The sequence below is a fragment of the Paramisgurnus dabryanus genome, chromosome 19 (genome assembly GCF_030506205.2).
Source record: "Paramisgurnus dabryanus chromosome 19, PD_genome_1.1, whole genome shotgun sequence".
Lineage (NCBI taxonomy): Eukaryota > Metazoa > Chordata > Actinopteri > Cypriniformes > Cobitidae > Paramisgurnus > Paramisgurnus dabryanus.
The window spans coordinates 27,385,481-27,398,404 of NC_133355.1; the positions used below are offsets into that span (position 1 = coordinate 27,385,481).

The 12,924-nt window shown below is 38.3% G+C and overlaps 2 protein-coding genes across 4 annotated transcripts in view; both read right to left on the reverse strand.

Annotated features, from left to right (window-relative positions):
• trit1 (tRNA isopentenyltransferase 1) overlaps positions 1 to 3,304 on the reverse strand; it is a 61,388-nt gene extending 58,084 nt beyond the window's left edge. For all 3 annotated transcript variants that reach the window (XM_065294555.1, XM_065294554.1, XM_065294553.1), the window contains exon 1: positions 3,124 to 3,304. In XM_065294555.1, the coding sequence (XP_065150627.1) occupies positions 3,124 to 3,282 (159 nt within the window). In that variant the 5' untranslated portion in view covers positions 3,283 to 3,304. The remainder of the gene's footprint in view (positions 1 to 3,123) is intronic.
• A 3,454-nt stretch (positions 3,305 to 6,758) lies between these two features.
• myclb (MYCL proto-oncogene, bHLH transcription factor b) lies at positions 6,759 to 11,233 on the reverse strand. The gene is made up of 3 exons (XM_065294556.1): positions 10,910 to 11,233; positions 9,920 to 10,509; positions 6,759 to 8,767 (listed from the first exon to the last, which is right to left on the reverse strand). The coding sequence occupies exons 2-3, from the start codon at positions 10,485 to 10,487 to the stop codon at positions 8,115 to 8,117; spliced, it is 1,221 nt and encodes a 406-aa protein (XP_065150628.1). The 5' UTR covers positions 10,488 to 10,509; positions 10,910 to 11,233; the 3' UTR covers positions 6,759 to 8,114.
• Between the last annotated feature and the right edge of the window lie 1,691 nt (positions 11,234 to 12,924).

Below are 12,924 nucleotides of genomic sequence, written 5' to 3' on the forward strand. Positions count from 1 at the left end.
GAGCTGCTGCTCCTTTGATCACGCCCCACTACTAACGTCATGTGCCCGTGCGCGTGCTCAGTGATATCGTGAGCAGTACAGACCATACTGTGTTATTATTTTATATATTATTATTATTAACGGTTTATGTTGCCAACAGACAAATCATGCAGAAAAGTATCACTAATAAGTACACTACAGGAGAAGAAACTCATGACACACAATGATTCCAGAGTAAATTGTGATGTTACGTTAGCAGTCACAACAATAAACTCGTTTTCCCTGGACAATGCTAACATATTCCCATTATAAAACATTTTCAAGCGCATTATTTTCGCAAATTACAGAAATTAAGACCCGGCGGGGGATGTATACTGCTTGTGGACCGCGTGCTAATTGCTAGAAGCTAGCGGGAGGTCCGGACCGTAAAGTTATAAGAGGCTCGGGGGTTAGCCTCGTCAGAAAAGCCGGGGCGGTAAGGCCCGGTCTCGGTGTGTCAAACACATCATGACACACAAAGATTCCAGCGTAAATTGTGATGTAGCAGTCTGAACAATACACTCGTTTTCCCTGGACAATACTAACATATTCCCGTTATAAACATTTTCAAACGCATTATTTTCGCAAATTACAGAAATTAAGACCCGTCGGGGGATGTATACTGCTTGTGGACCGCGTGCTAATTGCTAGAAGCTAGCGGGAGGTCCGGACCGTGTATATATCTATGCGGACCGTAAAGTTATTAGAGGCTCGCCTCGTCAGAAAAGCCGGGGCGTACGGTCTCGGTTAGTTTGGCAAAAAGCTTTTAGCTCTAGCATCATAAATGTAGTATTTTGTGACAGAAGATGACAACATACAAAATATAACGTGACTTCTTACCTTTTGATGAAACAACGCGATCGCGAATCGAATCCAGTCTGTTTCAGATGTGTGAATGATCCATGAAAGTCCAATAAAATACATCCAATTACCATTTTTGTCCACAAATGCTTATAATCCGTGAAATATAGATACATAGTCTGTTGTTTACATCAGATTTCGCATGAAGGTCTTATCGCCTACAATCTGAGGACTGTTTGCGTCGTAACACAGTGTATATAAGATTACTCCGGGTTCCAATAACCACGCGTTAAAACTTTGTTTTTAAAAGTAGGTGGGAGTATAATCCATAATATCCAAATAGCGCTGTTATTTCCGTGAGACATGATAACAGCACAGAGGGTCTCATTCAAGTGACTGCTCTATGCTCTTTAGCTACCTGGTGGGTGGAGACCTGCGGGTGTTGGGCGGGAAAATTCAAACTGAATGTGACGAAACGGTTTGTTACGTCACAACGGAGCTGAGTTTTAACTCGCGCAATCTGAGACTCAAGGCAGAGGACATTCAGAAACCTGTATCTCACTCAAAACAGCATGGATGGATTTTTTTCCAAGTTTATATGCGTGTGGGAGCATCAGAGACACAAATGAACACCCCAAAACCCAGAAAAAGTGAGTTTTTCATAATACGGGCACTTTAATAAAAATATTTTCAGTTTCACCATGACGTATACGCACCGCCCCTTTGATTGCCCCGCCCCCAGTTAATCGAGTACTCGTTCTTCAGACCTATATATTAAATGAAAAAAAAATGACATAAATGCACATCCCTAGTTGCTTTTTTAAATGCATGTTATAAACTACTCCGACTCATAATGATTTTAGATTGATAAGGACTTCCTACTGACCAAATGCCATAGAACACGCACAAGCTGTGCATGAAACACAGAATCGCAGCCTTGTGATTCAGAATTGATTTCAGACAGGCATTTTTAATGGGACACACGTTTAATCACGTTAATTCTACAGCCCTATAAACAAAAATGCGTGTGGTTTTTCGAGCACGAAATAACAGATAATAAACAAACTTCAGACACTTTGAAATAACCTACCAAGTGCAGGACGTCTTTACGGGATCTTTACGGTATGTTTGTAAATGCAAGCACAGATTTCAGAAAATCATCAGCGGCAGTGTGAATGAGCCAAAAATCAAAAGATTCCGGACAAATCCCAGAAACATTTTCCGTGTCTTTTCTGTAATCCTTGTGTGACAGGGACCATATCTTTGATGTCTTATTTGGGCGTTAAAGGTTGCGGTTCTCTTTTTGAGGAGCTCAAAAAATTCTCGTATTTCATCAAAAATATCCTAATTTGTGCTCCAAATGTGAACAGAGGAATGACATGAAGGTGGGTAATTAAAAAATTTAATTTTAATTTAGGGGTAAACCAACTCTTTAACATATGGCACTCAAATAAATAAAATATTTTTTACTTATGTACACTTAGCATTTTTGCAAATTCCAGATACTCTGTTCAAGCTGAAAACGTACACAATACATCCTATCCTGCATAACAAGAGTGAAGCATTTTATTCTCCATGCATAAGCGACCAGTAAGGAAACAATGGCACTCATAAAGACATCTTTTATAATGGCTCAAAAAAATCACAAAATATTAAAAATGAAGAAAAATTTACGATCAATTTTGATTGCCTTCCAACTTTATACAAATGAGATTTTAAGCTTTCAGTTTGGCTTCAACTATGCACATTACAAGGCAGACTCACAAGTGAAGATGGTCAACTCTGTTCATTTAATAGAAAAAAATCAAGTCAACCAATCACTAACTAAAACAACGTGTTAATAATGGCAAAAAACCACAGTGGGCAGGACTTTGCCTTGGCTTTATGACAAATATCCGAATTAGATTGCGTAAAAGGTTTTGTCAAATATGGCGACCAGTGAAGAACACGAAGAAAAAAAGTGCAAAATGAAAGAAAAATCTAACAAATCCTTAACGTTAATGTTCCGCGGTTCAAAAACAGGTGTAAATATTGCGCAAAAAGTATTATTAGCCAACGACAGCCTTTTATTCTTATTTCTTTTGCTGCTTGGCCTACACGTCTGCAAAATGCGACATTAAACGGATTGCATTTAATTCCAAACCTAAATCAAAGCGTTGACAATATGAATTACAACACAGCAACGATTTTCACACCATTGTGCAACTCAACCATATGAAAACTGACCTGTCATTTATCAGTATCAATGCCCTTTCACGTGCTTTCCTCATTGACAACGATTATACAACAGATCGGTCAACTCACCTGCATGGAATCGGCGCTTATTATTTCCCCCTGAAGCCTTTTTCCAATCTCGATAGCCAGTTTAGACTTGCCAGTTCCAGTGGCCCCTAAAATCACAACCAAAGACGGACTGATACCTTTACTCAGCGCACGCTGCACACTCAAAGTGGCGGCCGCCATGACAGCAATCTCTTGGTGCTCTGGAAGCATCTGCGCAGTGCGCACGCGCGTAGGCTTGGAGGAGGGAACTGTAAACAGTTTCTATGGAAACGAAATTAGAGCAGTCGGCTTCGGTAAGAAGGACAGAAATGAACGTTTCATTTAGAGATAGGACAAAAGTTTTCATAATAGAAAAGAAAGTATTTATATTGATGTGTACATCGTGCGGTGTGTAAGTTAGAGCAAATTAGCCATAGTACAAAAAGCATTTCAATAAATTAGAAAACGTTCCGTTTTTCTTTACTTTATCCAAAATCCAGTTCACAAAGATTAATGTTGGTTGCAATAATATTATACTAGTTAATAGTAACATCGCAACGGTTTTTACACGTTTACTTATGCCTAATTGTATAACATTTGATGACAAAAGCACATTTTAACCTGTTAACCTTCCAGCTTTCACAACACTATCAGTGGTTAAATTGGCTTTTGTAGGGAGGGGGAGCCCTTATTTATAGTCATCATTCGAAATCACGCCGTAAAATTACTTAATGTGTTTTACACTAAAGGGGCTCTTTTCCAGTATTTATGTGTAAGGTAAGGTTGAGTAGTTATTCAAACAAAGATAAATACTTTACAATTCACTTACAAGTTTCAGCTTTAAAGCTGTGCCAGAGGTTGATCCAAACTTTAAAACCTGAATTTTAAATTATGCTAATCTATGAGTCTGACACCCTATATGCATTTGTTGCACATGTTATTATGCACAATTGATCAAACTTTGAAAGAAGGTATAAGACTCAACCTCCTTGACTAATTAAGCATAAAATAACCCAAAAGATTAAATTAACAAGAAAAACGACATACTGAATGAGCATCAATATGTCTTATAAATTAGCCATAGAGATGAGCTGGTCAGCAGTTAGTAAAACAATCACTATACAGTAGTTAGGTTGTACTAATTGATTTGTATAATCAAAATACATTATTTTATTAAACTATACAATAAGTTCAGTGTTATCTTTTAACATATTGTAATGAGATGAGTGATATGGCTATACATACTTTAATCATTTGTTTCTAGACTTCTATTAAGTTTTCTCGACGTGTGCACCACTCTTACCTCTCTATTAGGCTTTTCACACCTGAAATTGTTAACCCTGGGTTATTCTAAAATCAGGGTTAATGGATTCCTGGGTTATTTTTTTCATGTTTCACACTGTTTAAACTTAACCAGGGGTTAAGAGATAACCCTGGGTATTCATAAGTTGACGTTTCACACTGTGCATTCCTAAACTCTGGGTCAGGAGTCTCCAACCCAGCTCCAACACACCTGTCTGTAATTATCAAGCCTTGATTAGCTACTTCAGCTGTGTTTAATTAGGGTCATAACATTCTAACCCTGCTTCGTTTTACACTGCATGCGTTTGGCACCGCAATGCGGGGTTAACACCACAAATGCGGTGCTAACCCTGCTCCGGAGCAGGGTTTCATAACCCTGGGTAAAAAGCGGTGCTAACACCGCTTTCAAATTACAGGTGTGAAACGCTCCTTAACCCAGGGTTAAAAGTGGGGTTTAGAATGAAGATAACCCAGGGTTAAGCGCAGTGTGAAAAGCCCTTAACTCTCATCTCTACAATGTCTAATGTCATCCTGTGAGAATGCGCTTTCGTGAGGATCTGAGTGAGACGCGGGGCTGCGTACCAGTGATGCGCGGGTCAATGTATAAACAACCGGCACCCGCCCGCAACTTGGACCGCAAAAAAGATGTCTGTGATTTTGGCCGATTCGGACGGGATAAAAATTCTCATGCTTTTCCTGAGATAGGAGCGTCTGTTTCATGCATTTTGGCGTTGCAGAAGATCGCGTGCTCTGGATATGCGTGTTTGCAGCCTAATGTTTGATATGTTGCTTTAAATGTAAAATTATTAGCCTACAGAACATGTAATTTATTAATTTAATTTTAACAAATCAAAATAACTTATACAAATCATATAAAGTAGCCTACGTGTTTTATATAACTGGCTGCTTATAAAAAACCCAAATAAATTAAGAAATAATGATTAGTAACAATTTATTATCTTTATTAATTAACATTACCATTCCAGATTGAAACAAAATAAGGTTGAGTTTATACCTAATAACGTTACTGATATTACAGTGTTTAGTCTTAACAGTGGATGATATTCAGCTCGTCTTGATTCAATTATTTTATTCCGCCAAATGGAAAAAAACATCCATATCTGAATGAATGGGACTCAATACCTATACGGCAGATTGCGTTGGCCAACACGCAAACACGCAAAAGAACCGCTTTTTCAAAAGATATTGCAAGCAGAAACAGATATTTGCATCCGGGCGGGATTACAGTTATCAAAAGACCTCTTAACTTTGGCGAAAAAAAGCAAGTAAATTGCACTGGAATTTTTACAGAGGTTGCAAAGAAAAACACAGACATGACCGATTCGGACGCGATTAAAATCACAGTGGACCTCTGAGAAGCATGATTTTCTCAGAGGTCCCCCTGTAAAACTAATCCCGTCCAAAATTACAAAGGTTTAAATGGCATCTTTATTTCAAACCGACCGACCGCGACCCGAATGTCATTACAAATATTTGGCCCGGCCCAATTTAACCCTGTTGCTGAAGGAGACGGAGCTGGGCTCCGGCAGGGTGTGTTGTGGACCTGAGGAGGCGGAGCTGCGCTCCGGTGAGCTCCGGCCCAATTTAACCACTGAACACTATTTACTTTAGCAGGTTGACTTGTGCACCTTCCGAAAGACACAAGTATGAATAGCTCACATCAGTCTCCATGGCAACTGCGTTCTGCGCCAAGGAGATGAGAGATGAGCGTTGCCATGGCAAAGAACGTGGTGTCACGTGGTGTCAACTAAAAGCGGCTCCCCTAAGGAAACTATTAAATCGAGTTCACACATACCCGGATAGGTGTTGATGGAGAAAAAATCTTGCCACATAATCTGTTCTAACTGGGCCAATATTAGTACTGTTTTAAAAAGGAGGATACAAAAAATGGGACAACTGAAAGCCAGATCTTAATAAGAAATGTTTAATTGCAAAGAAAACCCCCAACATAGTAAAAGAGTCATGAGGATGTCGGTTTAAAAGCATTTTACATGCATTAACATGTAATCAGAGCAGAGATAACAGTATAATATTATATAATATAGATAGACCGTTTCATCGGAATGCACGCGCGTTGTCGTGGTAGCGCGTCTGGATGGAACTTAACTTCCGGTTTCTGTGTAATGTTCTGGGGCTTGTGGCTAACCTGAACAAATCCATCGTTTAAAATAACAAATGTTTTGGTTTACTAAATGACGAGAACTCTGTGAGGCGATGAGGTGGAGGATGGATACTACAGGACCATCACGGGACAGAGGTGAGGGATCGTGTTTGTGTGTGTGTAGTAGTTTATGTAAACAAATCTGAAAGGATGCGTGTTAAATGCGTATTAACAAAAAACAAACAGCCTGGCATGATTTGAACTGAATTTATTTATCCAATTTCGACTTGTTATAGGCATATGAGGTACAGAACACAAAGTGCTTAAACAATGCTGCTGCCATTCATCTCCCAGTATGACACCTGACGACAATGGACCAAAAAAAAAAAATTTAACAACAGTAGGCTACTGGTGACATATGCACACTTGTGTCAAGCGCTGTCAATTTCTGACTGCATTTCAACCTTTCATACAATTTCTTAGGTGACATATGCCACTAGTACTTAACTTAACATTGAAATAGAAATCCAACAATGATACAATGAATTCTGTAAGAAAATATAATTAGTACAAAACTCTTAGCAATATGTTTTCCCACAAAAGAGATATTAAGCCAAAGTAAAGTCAGAACATAGGGAAATAGGCACTCAAAACAGCATAACAAAGTGGCTAGTGTTGAAAATGAAATGTCGATAGTGTTGTTTTATTTAAACTTTGAATTTTTAAAACTTTTCTTAACAAAAATAGAAACTTTAAGATACTCTTAGGGAAGGCATGGGCCAACCAAGTTTTAGGACAAATGACAGAAAAATAGAAAATAAAGTCTATTAACAGTGCTGATTTTTTGTATTCAAACAAAAAGCTTGTTTTTACACTATTATATACACATGTCCAGAGAATATGCCACAGTTTATATACACCGCAAACCTGTGCTGGACACCATCCTGAATGTTCATAAGAAAAATAACGTTCACTGAAGGAAACAAAAAGCATGGAACACATAATGTAACAAAGTAACAGTGATGCAACTTCCTGCCTGTTAATCTTGCAAAGTCATCAAGTGGAAATGGGGGCACACAGCTCTCCTTTAGAGTTAAATTAAGTATTACCCTTAAATATAATTAACCAGATAAATTTAACATTCTTCCGCAAATACCTTAACAGTTTACGAGATCAATTAAACATGCATTTAAATTGCTACCTTTCAAATAATGCTTAATTTAGCATGCTAACTCGAAGGAAATATATATATACCCACCTAAATACTTTATTTATCTGTAGCTTTCGTGAAAGAATTTCTGAAAACACATTCAATTATTCACCTTTAAGTCTCAAAAACAAAACCAAAACTGTTCTTTGGGAACATGTTTGAAGCTTAGCGGGGTCCACTTGAGAACACCAGTACCACAGCTTCCATACATATGTGATTTGTAAAGTATATCTCCACCCGGCTACAAAGGCAAATGTGCAAAGAACAAAAACACAAGAACTAAACTCAAACTGAAGTCCTTTCCATTAAATATCCCCATGTTTGGACCAAACACGCAGCTCTACAAAGTTCCTATTGAAAATATGGCTGGACTGGCTGTTAGGGTTCGACTGTGCTATTTTATGCACGTTTTAGTTCAGCGAGCCTCCGTAGTAACTGCTGTTGCCTGCTTTTCAACCGCTTCTTCTCTTGGGTCTTCTGTTTGTCATTGGCATGCAGCGTACGCAGGTAATCTGTCGCCCTGGTCAAGATCACTACCTTGGGCGTTTTCGGACAGTCAACCAGGCCCGGGATCTCATCCCGAAGGGCCAGGAACCGAGAACGCAAGTCATTACGGCGCTTTCTCTCCAAAAAATTGTGTGTCTTGCGCTTATCCGTGTCTTCACAGTCTGAACTCTGAGGGCTGGATGGCTGAGACTTGGGGTGATAGGACGAATGGGTCGGTGAGACAGTCTGACATGGGGCGGGAACTGTCGGGGAGGGTAGTTGGTTTCTGCTTTCGAGGGTTTGGGGTGTGGAACCCAGCCGTGTCTGCAGGATCTCTTGCCTGAGCTTTTTGCCAGGAGGCGGCTCCTCCTCTTCTTCTTCAGGGTAACTGTCTGGCGAGCGTGCGGCGTAGTTGTGTTGTTGCTGGTGAATGGAGATGTGAAAACGCTTCATGCAGGGGTCATAGGGGTCTGCGCGGACTGTGATGGTGACTGGTTTACGTCCGTTTACCAAGCGTGACTTCTTTTGCTTGTGTTCAACTGTCACTACATCGATCTCTTCATCATCTGCAAGGACAACAAAAAGATATGAAGCCCATCAGTTTTGCAGGTGTTTACATATATTGAATATTTAGTATCCAGGTGATTTTTTTTACTTTTATCCAGAATTTGGCTTACTTAAGTTGCCATACAACTATTATAGGCTGTTATTTAACTTAATTCAGAATTAAAGATCCAGTTAGATCCAAAACTACGACATTCATTTCAAGATTTAATTTGTTCCTTATTTTCAGATAAACAAATGCATGCCAAGCTCATCAGTGAAAAAAACAGATTTTTGAGTCACATCTAATGACGTGCTTTCATAAGAAAAACATCTATTATTCTTAGAAGGCTATTATGCATGACAAACTCTAACCAATCATCAGAAATCCACTATTGTGCATTTAAAGGGGTATGAGTAGTTCACTAAAAAATAAACATCCTGTCATCATTAATTTATTCATCCTCAAATTGTTCCAAACCTGTATAAATAGACATTTAGAAAAATGTTATTAATCAAACAGATCTAGGGCAACATTCACTTCAATAGTATTATTATTTTTTCCTTCTATGAAAGTCAATGGTGCCCCAGATCTGCTTGGTTACAAACAGTCTTCAAAATGTATACAAAAGAAAGAAATGTATACAAAAATATCCAATAAAAGAAAAATAGTACCATCAATAAAAAAATTAATCTGAAATGACTTCTCCATAGCATCTCTAAATACTGATTGTTCACTCATGGACAATTGAGTGGCCTTGAACACTTTGGCATTCAGACACTCTTATCATTGGTTACTGTGGTTAATCATGCACTAAGCACCACCCACAAGTAAAACCATTTCTCCTTTTCTTACACTTGAGGAATGCTAAACCTAAGCGCTGCAACAAGTCCACACCATCACATTCCACATATTTCAACACAAAATGCCAACCTCAATTCCAAAGCATTCAATACTTTCCTATTTGTCACGTTTTGGATCAGTTCCACTACACCTAATAGCACATGAATGAATGGTATTTGTCTAAAAAAAAATAAACATAACTACACAACATGATCTCAGAGATCTTCCATATCAAAAGAGGGAGGTCTGGAATAAACCCCTAGTAGTACAAGTCACACAGCCTTGCACCATGTTGCGTTTAGTTTTGTTTAAAGTCAAGGTCTCAGCTTACCAGATGAGTCTGTTCTCGATTCTGACCCGGACGACACCTGTTTCTTGCAGCTGCCGCTCGTAGGGAAGGTAAGGACAGCTGCTGGATCCACGCAATCTGTCGCCAGGCTGTTGACACCCGGCGCGTCCACGGGGACGCACTGCGCCTTACCGGCGAGTTTCGACTGCGCCGTGCACGACAGGCGCTCGTTCACAACTTTCTCCAGCTGCCGGCTGGCGGAGAAACTGCTCCACATACAGTCCTGAATAATGATGGAGCTCAAGTTCTCCAAAGTCTCCTCCGCATTCAGTTTGCACTGTCCATCCTGCTCGTCGTCCTGTCCCAGGAATTGGGAGACCCACTCCAGTCTGTCCCCAGGAGATGGGCCGGTACCCTCCAGTATCCAAACAGGAGACATGGGCGGGGTTGGCACCAGCTCGAATTTTTTCCAAATGTCCTCGCTCGGTGCGGTGGATTTGAAAAAGTCCTCGTCCGAGTTGTGGTCGTCGTAGAAATAGTGCTGATATTGGTCGTATTCCTCCATCTCCCACTTCTTATTGCGCGATGCGTTTGAACTGATCCCTGGCATTTGCGTCTCGAAGAGTTAAAACCTAAAAAAAGATTTTATTTTTAAAATTATAAACAATTTGATTTTGTTGTACATGCAGCAATATAACGTTATATTTTTTAAGTCAACTTAACTTTCTAAAATACGCTATGGTTATATTGACGTTTTGATCAAACCAATGAGAAATGATTTGAGATGTAAGATGTGATATTATTAGGCCAACAAAATAAAAGTAATGCCACAGTATTGCGTCTCTATGTAGTTCCACTTTTATGGTTAAAACCTTGAAGTTTCGCAACTCCATTACATAACACTACGTTGTAACGCATCATGTTAGTTGATGTATAAACTAACATCTACACCAGTCCTCCAGAGTTCATTTGGCCATCTGCAAAATTCCTTCCCCAAAAACCCAATAATGCGATTAAATGTGAAACACTTACCCTAGTACAGTGCCAGGAATCAGTATATTGCATGTCATTTGAAACACGACAAATAAAATCTTGCAGTTCACCGGTAAGATTCACCAGAAATCAGTCCTTCACTTCAGTATTTACACGAAAAGCTTTCATGTCAACAAGTGAAGGAGGCGTCAACACCCGCGTGCTAAATAATCCTAATATTTTGTCCAAGTGTAATTTCTTGTATCCAGCTGTTGTTGTTGATGTTTTCTGATTTGCACTCCGGCTGTAACTTCGCGTCACTCTTTATAGCGGCTGTATAATCTCCTTTCGCCCCGGAGCTGGCGCTCACTATGGACACCTGAAGCGAGTACCGCACTATATTATTATCAGCCAAGTAGTGGGTAAATTTGCATACGAGGCGGGTAGTCAGTGAGTCACGCCCACCGCTTAAAGTGACAGTGCCTGGTTTGGAGCTGCAGTGTCTGTTGTTTCTGGTTGGGGGTTGTTTTCTAGTTAATGCAACAGCAAAAGCTATTTTTTTACTTACTTTTAGTGCTGCATGATTACGACAAAAATCATAATTGCTGATTAATCACCTTAATATTGTGATTGCAATTATTTTGGGGGTCGATTAATAGATTTAAAATTAAAGAGATTTAAGTTTTAAAATGTTTTATAACTTTCTGTATGGTAAATTCTCTAGTAAATCCAAAACAAATAGCTAAAGGACATGTCAACTTCTCAATTTTAAAGTATTAGGTGTCCAATTGAGGCTTTTGGCAATTATGTAATTTTCTTACCCAAAATTGTATTCCTGATTAGCATTGCGATTAATTGTGCAACCGTATTTTTATAGTTTCATTTAACTTTTTAATCATTTTACACAAAAGTTAAAATCCCAATTTTTTGCTCTAAATATGTGACCCTCCCAGTGAAAACCCAGCTATGGTCATGTTTTGTGATTTACAGTTGTTTTTTTTTTTTTTTTTTACATAAAATCATCATACATAAAGAACATTCTGTAAAAAAATATAACCTTGATTTCTTTAATATTGACTAAATAAGATCATGTCAAAGATTGAGATCAATGAGTGAAATCAAACTTTGATGCTCCTAATCTCATCATTAGATTATAAGATTTTAGCTTGGATTTCACAGACAGGGTCATAAATATATAATAATTTAGCTGCAAAAACACGTAAAATGAAAAAAGCTTGTTAAATAAACAACTCAAAATCATCCCTTTTTGCTGTTTCGTGTTTTGTGAGATAAATTAATCATTATTATATATAGGATAAGAATTATTAAAAATTCTGTATTTAGTCCTGTTCTCACTGTAAATTTTTTGTAAATGTTATGTTATTTACTGGCAACAGTTTGTTCAAAGTTAAATGAACATTAAACATTAACAAGTCTTTATCTTTACAAAATAAAACTTAAATAACAGCCTCATGCAAAACATTCTGGGAACCAAAATCTGAAGGAATAACAGAAAAAGGTTGATGTGGATTTCTGGTTTACAGAATGCTTTGCATGAGCCTGATATTTTATAGTTTTATTCTGAAAAGACAAAGACTTGTTAATGTTTAATGTTCATTTAACTTTGAACAAACTGTTGCCAGTAAATGACATACATTTAAATCTACAGTAAGTTAATGGCAAACGGCTGCATAACTAGCATTTTTTTTTTAACAGTATTTTCATTATTGTGCAAGATTTCATAGAAGTGAAGTGCAACACCTCAACAATTTTTTTTTTTGTTGCTAGATTTATATTTATATTCCTTACACAGCAGCATCCCTAATTTCTTGTTTGCACGTGCTGTATTTCATTGAGCATATTGAGTACATTGTTGTATTATTAATGTGAAGGAAAGAGTAAGTAATACTCAGCATGTGCATCTTGCCCGTGCTAATTTAGCTGAGGATGATAATCAGTTTTAATGAATTGCTGGCACTCAAGCTGACTGAAGGCTGTTTTTATGGCTTTATGCTTCCAAACATGTGTCTAGTTTTCCTTCAGGGTCCCATATGGCAAATCTGCGCATTATGAAA

Bases quoted from the DNA above. Each gene is read 5' to 3' on its own strand.
- myclb (XM_065294556.1), bottom strand. From the start codon at position 10,487: ATGCCAGGGATCAGTTCAAACGCATCGCGCAATAAGAAGTGGGAGATG. The intron at 8,768-9,919 runs GTAAGCTGAGAC...TTGTCCTTGCAG, and splicing joins ATCGAGAACAGACTCATCTG to ATGATGAAGAGATCGATGTA.